Source organism: Protopterus annectens, chromosome 3.part1 (genome assembly GCF_019279795.1).
Source record: "Protopterus annectens isolate FY-2018-M chromosome 3.part1, PAN1.0, whole genome shotgun sequence".
Taxonomy (NCBI): Eukaryota; Metazoa; Chordata; order Ceratodontiformes; family Protopteridae; genus Protopterus; species Protopterus annectens.
In genome coordinates, this window is record NC_056732.1 from 1,530,207,616 (window position 1) to 1,530,219,825 (window position 12,210).

Sequence of the window (12,210 nt, forward strand, 5' to 3'; positions counted from 1 at the left end):
ACCAAGGTGCGTGTGTCACAGAGATGTAGATCATACTATATCCTGTGTACTTTTGGGCCACACTGAAGTCCATTTGTGTACTATTTTTTTTAGAGTTGAGTTTCCCCTTGCTGGCAGCAACAACATTGTTTTGTAAATGTAAGTAGAGCTGTGGAGTTGTTTATATTACTGTATATATTACTGTAAGAGGAGGGAGGAATTAGTTTACTCACTCTCTCTCAGTCTTACCTACATTTCCTCAAATTTCTCTCTTGTTATCCTTATGTTGGGTAGTAACAGTACCTGATAAAGCTGTGAGAAGTACAGCTTCTTGTATCTATTAACTACCTTGTTTACCCAAGTAACTGATGCCTTATGGGAAGGAAATGATGGATTATTTAGCCTTTATAGAGGGCCTCATTACGTTATCGACTCACAGTAAGACGTCTGTTCGATTCTCAGCTAAAGCATCTTCTGTGTGGAGACATGCGTGAAGGGGCGTACCTTCGTTGAAGGTTGTGTGTCAGAGCTGGTAACTCAGCACGTAAAAATCTTCTACCAATCATTAGCGGACCGGGGTTCCACTGTGGCGACCCCTAACCGGGAAAAGCCGAAAGACACAAACAAACAAATGTCATACATTTCCAGTGGTCCATCGTTGTTGGCCACCATCTGTTCTGTATGTTTTGGAGAGAAGCAAATGCTAACTTACCTTCCCTGCTTTGGGAAAGATCCACCAACTGGTAGATTTCCTTCTTCCAAGTAACCTCTCAGATTAGAACATTTTCCATTTCAAACTGTACACCTGTGTATCAGGATCATTGATTGCAATACCAGGTGGTGGGGACAATTATTTATAATCTTTTCAGAGCTTGAAAGATCTGATAAACATTTGGCCAGATTTCCATATGTTTTCATAGCTTACTAGAACACCACAAAAAAACCATAACGTGTTATCATTTAGAGGGTTTGTCTCTTTGTGCTCATATTGTGGGGGGTTGGTCACATTTGGATAAATGGCTCAGGGTGAAGGTCCAGCTATACTTCAAACAGTTGAGAATAACTTAATTGCTGGAGTTACAGTTACAGTTTGGTGGACTCTCCTACCATCCCAAACAATTTTCTCAACCACTTCAGGTGATTAATCTATATCTGAATACACAAAATGGAGTGGAAGCTACAGATATTTTAAGGGTGCCACAATGCATCCTATCAGTAAATGTTTCTAACATAATGCCAGCGGTTAACCCATAAAAACATCTTGTCTGAGATAATTTGTAGATTAACATTGGTCAGCTTAATACTAAGGTATTTGTGGTCATCAGAACACCATGTACAGAATGAACCTTACATAGCAGCTTTCTGAATGTACCACCCCATCCCCCCCCCACACACACAGTGCATACTACTGGACATCATACCCCCTTAAGTTCTGGGGAAAAACTGAAATGGGCTGATAATATATAAAGTAAGTCAGTGATAAGTATGCTAGGGTTTTTCTTACTGTTTCTACCCTGTTGCCTCTTGACCATCTGCTTTTTCTGCAGTTGGTTGAACCTATCATTCCTTCATATTGCAGGTAGGAGTGGGCTACAATGAGGGTATCACCCAGGCACTCATCATGGTTTTACTGATAGTGTTCAAATCCCACCCATTTGGTAGCTTGATGTGTGCCCTTGCCGTTTAATAAAGAAAATGCCAAAATAAAGTCTAAATCCTTTTTTTTCCTTCTTGAACATATGTTATGGATTTTTTACTTTTCCATGTTTGCTAAGCACCACGAGGTAAAAATAATTTTTTTGCATCATTGCCGGTGTGTGACCCTGGCTATCACTTTTTATCTGTCTACCTTAGTGGCTGCTTTGTCTTAAAGATTTTCAGTCCCTAAAGCTTATCTGGAAAAGCAGTGATGGATCAAGTTGTGGATGTGTCTGCATCACTGTAGTTCTTAACCTCCACCTGCTGATACTGTACCTGCTGTCATTCTGGATGTTGGTTGTTGGGAGTTGCGTTTTAGTCAGACCTTCAGGTCCTCTGTTTAGGATTTACCACCTTGAGTTTCTTCAAGTTTTTTCCACATCTAGTTGGCTTGTTGCCACCAATTTCACATTTTGCTCATTGGCTTCAGACAATCAATTTGCTGATATTTCTTAATTTTTTTTTTTTTTACTTTAGCTTTTGTTCCTTATTGGACAATGACTCCTGTTGCAAACCACTGCAAAATAAAACTAGATAATATGTCCAAAAAAGTGCATTTTAGAGGAAATATTTCTCTCCTAGCTGCTTTACTCTGGTCAACTTCCCTCCCAACTTCAAAGACCTTTCTACTGGTTCTAAATTCAGATCCCACCTTAAAACCTACTGTACTAAACAAAGGGAATGCTAGTGGCTCATCCCAGTTTACATCATATAATTTCATCTACATACCCCACCAGCTTTCATTATGTGACTTTAACTGTCTAACTCCTCTAGTGTTGGCTATATATGTAGCGCAAGTATGTAAATAACACTCATTCTCCTTATTGCTCATCCGTCTAATTTAATTTTCTCCAATTTGCTCATAATACTGATTGTATTATTTGTCACTGAGCTTTGTACAAAGCTCCATTTTGACTTCTGAATGAATTCATGTGATTGTACTCCTTTTTATCTGTGTTTGTATGTAATTTATGTGCTAGTTCTTTCCTGGCAACCTGGGCTCGGCCTTACATTTATATATTTGATTAGTGCTGTACTCTGGTAAACAAACATAAATAAGTCAGTAAATAATGAAAAAAGTTAGAATACATAAAAGCAGTAAAAGTCATGGTTGGTCAAAGACTAAAGTAAAAAGAGAGATCTTTAGTGCCGTCTTAAAAAAATGCAAACTGTCCGACTTTATTAATCAACAGAGAAGGAGGTTTCAGACACATGATGTCTTATAGAAGAAGGAATGAAGTTTGGATATCTTCATCTGTAGTCTGGAAATGTCTTAAAAAATGCAGTCAAGCTGTGGGACTTTCTTAATCATTAGAGAAGGAGGTTCTGGACACATGATGTCTTGTAGGAGAAGGACTGAAGTTTATATATCTTCATCCATAGTCTAGAAACTTCCAGCAAACCATTCTGAGGATTTGCAAGGGGCCTACCCTAGCTGTAAGGGACTGAGAACCCCTTTTGTTAATGTTTCTTGGTTGTGTAGGGCAATATACATCAGTATTAGAACTTGAAAGGTTATAAGGGACTGGATTAGTGGCCACACACTCCACAGAACCTGAGTAATATGAAGGTAGCTAGGAGTACTTGTAAGTAATTTGGCTGCAGGGTTCTGCACCAACTGTAATTGATTATGCCTTATGTTACAAAGTATTAGGTGTAGGAAATGTTTTAGTATAGGTGGCAAGAGAGCAGGGCATGTATAACCATGGAAAGGCCATGAGAGAGGGGAAGATGCTGAAGCTGTTTTCTGTAAATAGAAACTATCTTTTGACTACAGCTGACACCTCCTCCGACATTGTCAAAAATCTCACTAAGATTTCTCACATTATCTACAAAGTCCAGCATGTTGTCAGTAAAACAGTTGGTAGGCCTAAGAGAGGAACATTTAGCTGTGTTAGCCTGGTCTGCATTAATTTATCAAAAGACATGTTTCGCAAATATGTCTTCATCGATCACCAGCTGCCGAAATTCACTTCAGCGAACCACGTAATTTTTTTCATGGTTCAGAAACAGTTGGCCATCACCTCTCAACTTTTTCCTTTTCCCGACTGTCGTGTGATCTTGCATTTGGGTGGATTTGATTTAGTACGTTGTGTGTTCCTGACTGTTGGTGGGCAAGTGTTTCTGAACCATGGGAAAAATTCTGCATTTCACTGAAATGAATTTAATCGGCTGATGATCGATGAAGACATATTCATGGAATACATCTTTCTGTGAATTAATATAGACCCGTGTTAGCCATGGACACTCTCTTGGAAGTGATAAGTCTTGGATAATTACTAATTGTCCAGTTTTTGATGCATTCTTAGTTATCACCAAGAAAGTCTGCAACAGTTGTTTTCTGCTGAGGGAATAGAGGTAAAGTTGTTTATCATCTGTGTGGCACTGATACCAGAGATGTGACTGTCTGAATTCTTACAGTGAAAGGGTATGCACTGAGAATAACAGAAGATCCAGAATGGACTCATTTAGGACACTAGAGATTACTATGGTAGGATGAGGAGAACTGACTTCTGACATTGCCCCTGGGTCGATTGTGAAAGGCTGGAGGCAAGCCAATCCGAAATAATACCCATATCCCAACTGCAGGGCTGATGATAGGTTGAGTGTCTGATTGTCCACATTATCAGATGCAGTAGAACAAGTAGGACTAGAACAGAATGACAGTAGTGATTGTTTATCATTGGGTGATAATTCAGAGCCTGACTTCATAAAGTAGTTGGATGGAATGCTAACTGTGACACAGATGGTTCATCTCTGAAGTGCCCAAGAAACCATAATACTTTTGGCAAGTAACAGTACTATTTTGTAGTAGAAGGCATACTTTATAATTAGTCTGCAAAGCATATAAACTAGTACTGCACAGAGCAGGGAAAACAGAAACAAAAAATAGTGTTCAAAGAGTACATTTAATAACAGATTGAATAAACAAAACTGTTAAACCTGGTATATCTTCAGCATTAGGGTTACAGACTATATTCTTAGAGTAAAAGGCCAACTACAAATAACCCTTCCCACAGGTGTTATCTCACATTTAATTTCCCAGTGTCCCTTCAATTTAGTGTAGACAAACAGTTTTGCAGAGTTAGTTAAGACAAACTAAGCTACATATATGAAATTCCTGTTTTATTGACAATTGCTCTGTATTGGAGATGGCTAGTAATTTCAGTTCTTATGCATGAAGACTTAGCTCTGATCATCCATGTAGCTGTAAGCATGTCAGTGACCGTAAACCGTTGTTGATTCACACTGACATTTACAGGTTGTTTTTTTTATTCATTTAATGATGAGCAATAATAGGTATATATAATGGTGCATATATTATTGGTTTTGTGTTGAGAAACCTAAGTGTTTTGAGGAGTCAGCCTTTGAATATAGCAGGTGTATTGTAATTGCCTTGACATGTTTTCTACAACAGGAGAACCAGTCACAGTTCTTCACTTTTCTTTCATAGTCCTACTGGTATAAAAGCTGGAATAATGCAGATCTATCTGCCAGCCTGCATATGTAGACAACTGATGTTTTGCTGGCTTTGTTTCTTTCTTTGTATGCTTCTGTTTAGATGAAATACATCTGAAATCTGCAGTCTTCCTCAGTGTTTTGCCAGTTTTATCTGTGAGTTTACTGTATTTTTCCAGTGTGTTTTTGAACTCCGTGTTGCATCCCCAACTTTAGAATTTAAATATGTAACACATTCATCATCTTTGAGTAACTATGTAACTGAAAATATCCATCTTCTGTCGTACAGTTCTGTGCTACTAGTTTGTGTTATAAGCTTTTTATATTTCAAAGTTTTTTGTCTGTAATTGTACTGTGGCTTATTTGAACAGGCTTATAAAAAAGTTAGTTTCCGTACACTTGTACTACTGCATCCTTCTTATAGGTTCATAGGTAGGTACTAGGCTGTCTGCCCAAAGGCATTTATAAGCCTAGCCGGAATGTGTTGGCTTTCGCCGGCCCTTTAGATTAGATCCCTGTGCCTCTGTCCAGCTGAGCCATTGAAGTGATCCCTGGGGTAAACTTTCTGTTTCCCATCCACTTGTCAAGGTTTCTCTTGAAGAGGATTAGCGAGGAGCTCTGCCTAATGTAGATTGGAATCTTGTTCCAGAGCATGGGAAGTCTCTGGGACAGGAATCTGTCCCTGCAGCACGTCCTGTTTATTGTTGTGGTGAGGTTTAGATCCCTGAAGCGTGTGGCTCGAGGGGATATGTTTTTCTTTAGGTGGAGCATGTCCATCAATTCTGGGTTGGACATGGCCTTGTATGTCAGGCAGAGATCACCTCTGAGTAGGCGGTATGCAACCGAGTGCAGCTGGAGTTTCTTCAGTCGAGCTTCATAGGGCATCTGCTTGAGGCCAGTGATTCTCTTGGTGAGGTACTTCTTTGGTCTTTCCAGTTATTGCAGGTGTCTTGTAAGGTACATCCCAAATGGGGCATTGTACTTTATGATGGGTCTGATGAGTGAAGCATAGAGGGGCCCAATGACCTCTTTCGATCTGGATGCAAACCCTTTTGTGATTAGGTGGGCCACATAGAAGGATTTTGTAACCACTTTGGCAATGTGATTATCAAAGGAGAGGTTACTGTCTACTTAGGTCCCCAGATTCCTTATTACATCTTCCAAATTTAGGGGGCTGCCACCTATGTGGTAGTTTGTGGGTACTTTGTTTTTTCCAAAGGGGATGACTGTGCACTTTTTGGCATTTAGCTTGAGGCCATGGTTTTGACACCAGGTATCTGTCTCAGTGAGACCCTTTTGGAGGATGTCTGTGTCAGCCGGAGAGTCAGTTATAGCCCCTAGTTTGCAGTCGTCTGGGAACTTGGTCAGCCACAGTCCTCCTGTGCTTGTCTGTACCTCTGAGAAGTATATGCTAAACAGGAGAAGGTCCTAGGACTGAACCCTGGGGAACGCCACTTGTAACCGATTTAGAGTCAGACCTAGCTCCTGCAACTCTTACCATGTGGGTTCTGTCCGTTAGCCAGTTGGCAACCCGTCTCGTGAGCTTGTCTATAATACCTGAGTGGGGAATGGTGTTGAAGGCCTTTGCGAGGTCTAGGTAAGCTGTGTGGACCACCTTTCCCCTCATCTATAGCCTTGGTAACTGTCTCAAAGAAGTCCACCAGGTTTAGGAGGCATGATCTGCCCTTAACAAAGCGGGTAGGGTCCAGTTTTTGGAGGTTCCCAATGTCTCTGTTAATGAGTTCCATGATGATGTGCTCCATAGCTTTGCAGACCAAGCTAGTCAGGCTTATAGGGAGATGGTTCCCGTGGTCTGTTGTGGCTCCACCTTTGTGGAGCGGAATAACCGTTGCTGTGTGCCACTCTGTGGGCACGTAGCCTGTGGAGAGGCTGAGTTTGAACAGTGTGTTTAGGTGAGGGGTTAGTTCATCTTTGAGCTCGTGTAGGATGCAGCCTGGGACACCGTCCGGTCCCATTGATGCTGTGTTTTTGGCTTTGGAGAGGGCTGTTTTAACCTGAGTGTCTGTGATTTCAGGGGCACTACATTCTTCTGGTATAGTTATGGGCCTTTTTGGGGGTGAGAGGGCGGTGAAGTTTGCACTGAACCTGTCTGCCGGGATGTTGGCTTCTTTGTTACTGATTAAAGAAAATGTTTTAAAATAAATAACAAGTGTTCAGATTTTTGGTTGAAAAAATATGCATACATTTTTGCATAGATTTTTTAAATTAGTAAAGATATGTGATGAATAAATCAATCTTGCAGGTGGAATGTTATGTTGTGCCGTGATTGCTTAACTTTCACCTATAGAATAGCCTAGAAGATTGTAATAGGCTGGCCATGTAGGGTAAATCACTGTCTGAGATGCAGAGGGATAAAAGAAAGGAAAAGGAAGAGGCAAGCACTGTACTGAAAGTATCTTAGGAAGATAAGGCCAGTGAAAGTATGAGAGAATGCTTGCTGATATCATACAAAGCTTCACAGATAGGAGACTTGTTAACTTAATGGTTGAGAGTGGATGGGTGGGAATTAATGCATGATTTGAAATTGATCTCAGGAGAATAGCCAAGCCATTTTTTCTGTTTGGAGAGTAAAGTTTGTGAACGGTAGCAGATGTACAAGAAAGTGTGACCTGAGGCTGTAGCTGAATGAATAAAAAAGGCAGGAGCTCTCTTGGGACAGGGAAAGGTAAATGGACCATTAACTGGGGGTTGTCAGAAAAGAAACCTTTAATGGCGAGGGTGTGCTTTAAGTAATGGTAATAAAAACAGACTTGTATCTGCAGTTGTAGTGCTATGGTAGTAGTCTGTTTATTCAAGTGAGAATTCTGTTTCTGTATTGATTGATGCATCTGTCTTGGGAGATGAGATCATTTTTAGATGCCTGGACTGGACTGAAGTTCTCTTCTTTTCGCTGTATTTTATTTAAGGTGTCACATTGTACTGATGGTTAAAAACCACGAAAAGTGATTCTCTTTGTTTTTGATGTAGGTGGTGACCCTTTGGTACCGCCCTCCTGATGTACTTTTCGGGGCAAAACTCTACTCTACCTCCATTGACATGTGGTCCGCTGGCTGTATCTTTGCAGGTTAGTTTGTAAGTCTGTTTCAGGGAATGTCAGAGACGCAACAGGTATTATTTTCTATTCATTCACCTGAAAGGATCAATTTAAATGGCTTCACCATTGACCACATTATGAGTTAGTGCCAGCCATGGCAGCGTACTTTTCTTTATCATGATCAGTAAGCCATTTGTTGTACTCTTATGCTAATTATCTTGCATTCTTACTGTCACTGATAAAAATTATTAGTAAGAACAGAAAAGTATTTATTGCAGCATTCCTCTTGTTTAGCCCTTAAATGGTACAGTTTTATAACCCAAAATGTCTGTTCCAAAATGGCATGGTGTGGGCAGCTAGCAGTGTGTATGGATATTGAATGTGTTGACATAGTAGTATTAATTGTAGATTACTTTTTAAAGTGTCTGTATTGGTGTTGGAATGCATTGCTTCATCGGTTATATTCTATGCTTTTGTTTTTCCACTTCTGAGTGAATCTGGAAATGGTCCACTGGGTTTATAAAATAAAATTGTTTGTCATCCACATCTGCTTCTTTTGTTAATGTATTTTTGTCCCCCAGTATCACTTTATCATTTCTTGTCATTTGGTGAATTTTATCTCTGGACTGCTGATCTTACTTTAAGGGGCCCTCATTAGTGGGTTACAGTTGTGTTCACCCTTTGAGTCTTTTTTTGGTACTTCTTAAATCTCCATCTCCAGCACATGGGGGTGTACATCCTGAGGACCTCATGAGGAGTAATAGGCCATGGCTGGCCTTGTGCTCTCCAGTTCTTCCTTGCTGCTTTCACAGTTCCGATTCATTAATTGCACACATTAGCAGAAAGTTCTGTGTTTGATGCATAGTAACCAAAGGCTTCAGGACATGTGTAGTAGCTGTCATCGTTTGGAGAAAGAGCACAGTTTCAAGTTGTGATAGCAGGTAACCTCTTCAAAAATTAGCAGAAAGGTCCTGTTGTGCATTCCTGTGAAGGAGCTGAGAGGACATAGAAAAGAAACAAGGAGGGCCAGGCTGTGTGCAAAACTTCAGCCAGCTTTAACTGTAGTTAATGTCCAAATCCTGAGCAAAACACCATTTCTAACAGTCGATTTAAACTATCACCCTCATCTGTTGACAGTTGTGAGCGAGCAACTGAGGCACAGCCCCAACACAATATTTTGAGTGATATCAGGGGTGCAGGCTTCATTCTTTCAGCACATGGCTGAATTGTTGCTTTTTAAGTAGTGAGTGCTTGAGTTCCTAAGATAGGGTCACGGGTTGACCATTGTCTCAGGAGATTTGCTTATTTCACCAGTTACCACAGGTGACTTGCATATGAGGATGTCCTTTAACTAGTCTTTTATTGCCCCATTTTCTTTGCAGGGTAAAAGGGCACTTCACACACATATGATATGCAACATTAGGCCAAGGTTTATATAAAGCAGGTGCATGAATTTAAAAGGGTAGGACAGCTGTTCATCTTCTATGACTAAGGAAGGGTTGATGGTTGCCAAAGAAGCAATTTCTAAGTGGACTGCTTACTGCATTGTCTTCTGTCTTAAGAAGCCATACAATCAAAGGCCAGTCCACCAGGGATATGGCTACTGCCATTGATTAAAAAATATGTTACAGATGTTTAAATTGTGGTTGCTTGGTTGTTCATAGGTTCATAGGTTAGTGCTAGGCTGACTGCCCTTGTGGGTCATTTTAAACCTAGCCAGTTATCCCATGTGAGAATCAAACCCTTGTTTGTACATACGTTATTGCTTGGACCATGAGTGCGGGAGTCAGGTCTCCTTTGATACATCATTACTCGAGTGCTTATGCTTCTCAGAATTTCCTGTTAATTATTCTCTGATTCTGTAGACTCAGTAAATAACTTCCCTGATGCCAAATATTACAAATGCATTCTTATAGTATCAGTTGATCTGTGAGCAGACTGTGCTCAGTGGGTCACTGGTATACTTCCCTGCTTCATTATGCTCGGATAGCTGTCCCCTTCCATCCAGCACCTGCTGTTTGAATTCCTTGTAAAATGTACAAATATATACATGTATCCTTGCAAGCAGTTCAAATGTCATATCTTCATTTTTATTTTTGAAGTTGAAGGAAGTCTTCTTATTCTGTGGTCGTGGTGTCTGCTAGTGTGATGCATTATGTCTGATTTTGGGTATACTTGTCCCTGACCATATGAGAGCTTCAGTGAAGAAATTCAAGGCTAGCTTCAAAGAAAAGATGAATCCATTCATTGACCTACCAAAGCTGTTCCAATGCCTATCCAGTTTGCAGTTTTCTTTCTTTTCTTTGTGCCCGCAACTAGAATTTTGTAGATATGCATTCATATCCTATCTGAATTTCAATCGTCCGATAACCCCACTATTTCTGAAATTTCCCTTTGTCTTAAACATGTTTAATTTGCATCAAAATTACTTGAAATCTTAAACTACTGGCAATTTGGAGACAAAAATGGTAAATTTTAAGTATTTAACAGATTTAGAGACAACTTCTGATGCAGGCTTGTATAACTTTCAGTTTAAAAAATCTGTTTATCAGTCACCCATCAATGAGACTGTTATGACTTTTGAGAAGGAAGTTCTCTGTGATTTACATAGGGAAACAATATTTTAAACACTGTAGAGACAAACTGACACTTAACGAGATAACTAGTCTTAACAATTTCAGAATAATAAGGACATTATTTCTGGAGCTAATAAGGGGAAAGCATAGTGGTTGGGATACAAAACATTTTAAAGCTAAAGTCTTCTAGTAGTAAAAGATGTTAGATATTATTGTAAAATGGTGCTTGAGCCAACTTTAAATAATTTTCTTGGGATAACTGTGGAAAATGACATTATTGATAACAAAACATGCAACAATTGTGTATGTAATTAATTTGAAAACATTTTTGTAATATTCTGTCAAAAATACATAAAGCTGAAAATGCACCAGGAGACCCTTTGTCTTGGGCAGAGATTCATTAGCAGAGCTCCTATCAGATTTATAATGTATTGTTTGTCTCCATTAATCTATTTTGCAATGCTTAATAACTCTACAGACTTTTTACTCATTATCCAAGGAGTGCAGATTGATCAGACATGGTTCATGTGTATTTTAGAATGATGTTAAAGCATCATACACTAGTATTCCATACTGGGCTGGATTAGAAAAATTGGTATAACGGTTAAACAAATCTGACCTTTAACTATCCTGGTTTTAATATTTTTCTTTTATGTCTTACAGAACATTTCCTTAGTAATATTTTTATTTTTTATTTTGATAATCGGTGTTATTTGCACTTACGATGAGTTGCTCCTATGAAGACTTTTTTTGGGTTATTAGAAGAAATTGTGATTTATTGTACTAGTCACAATATATTTTTGTATGCCATGGGCATCTGGTGCAGGTACAGTGACTCCTTTGGACATATAATTTGGAAGACCTAAATAAAATTGTTACTTATCTAAATGAAAACAAATAGGGCATAGAGTTTACTGTGGATTAGCATTGTTTTATAGTTTAATTTTTGGATAACCAAAATGCCCGCTGGTATTTTGAGCTGTATATTATACTGTAAGCCATTTTATAAGAACTCTGTGCTACAGGCCAACAATTATCATCCAGGTCATACTATTAGAAGTATGTTTAAATCACAAGTCTTATCAATTAGGCTTTGTTTTGAACCAGATTATTATAAAAATATCCTGATGAATTATTACATAGATTCTTATGTAGTGACTTAGCAAATCTTCAGTGACAGATGATATGTCAATCTTTCAAGCCACATAAAACTAATTTGAAGTACTATAAAGCTTTTAATAAAATTTATGGGAACATTATCAACACCATTAAAGTATTCATAAACGACATGTTCTACAAAATAAAGATCTGGCAGAATTTTGGGCAGCCTGAGTCTATACTCACATACAGGAGATGCAGGACTATAAATGAATATCTGAGCATTTTTAACCATTTTCAGTTAAACAATGTGTTTGCCAAAGGTGTCTCCGTTCACCTTATATA

At 39.1% G+C, this 12,210-nt stretch overlaps 1 protein-coding gene across 1 annotated transcript in view; it reads left to right on the forward strand.

Annotated features, from left to right (window-relative positions):
• CDK5 (cyclin dependent kinase 5) overlaps positions 1-12,210 on the forward strand; it is a 650,155-nt gene that overhangs the window by 241,164 nt on the left and 396,781 nt on the right. The window contains exon 8 of the mRNA XM_044067607.1: positions 8,125-8,221. Coding sequence (XP_043923542.1) covers positions 8,125-8,221 — 97 coding nt within the window. The remainder of the gene's footprint in view (positions 1-8,124; positions 8,222-12,210) is intronic.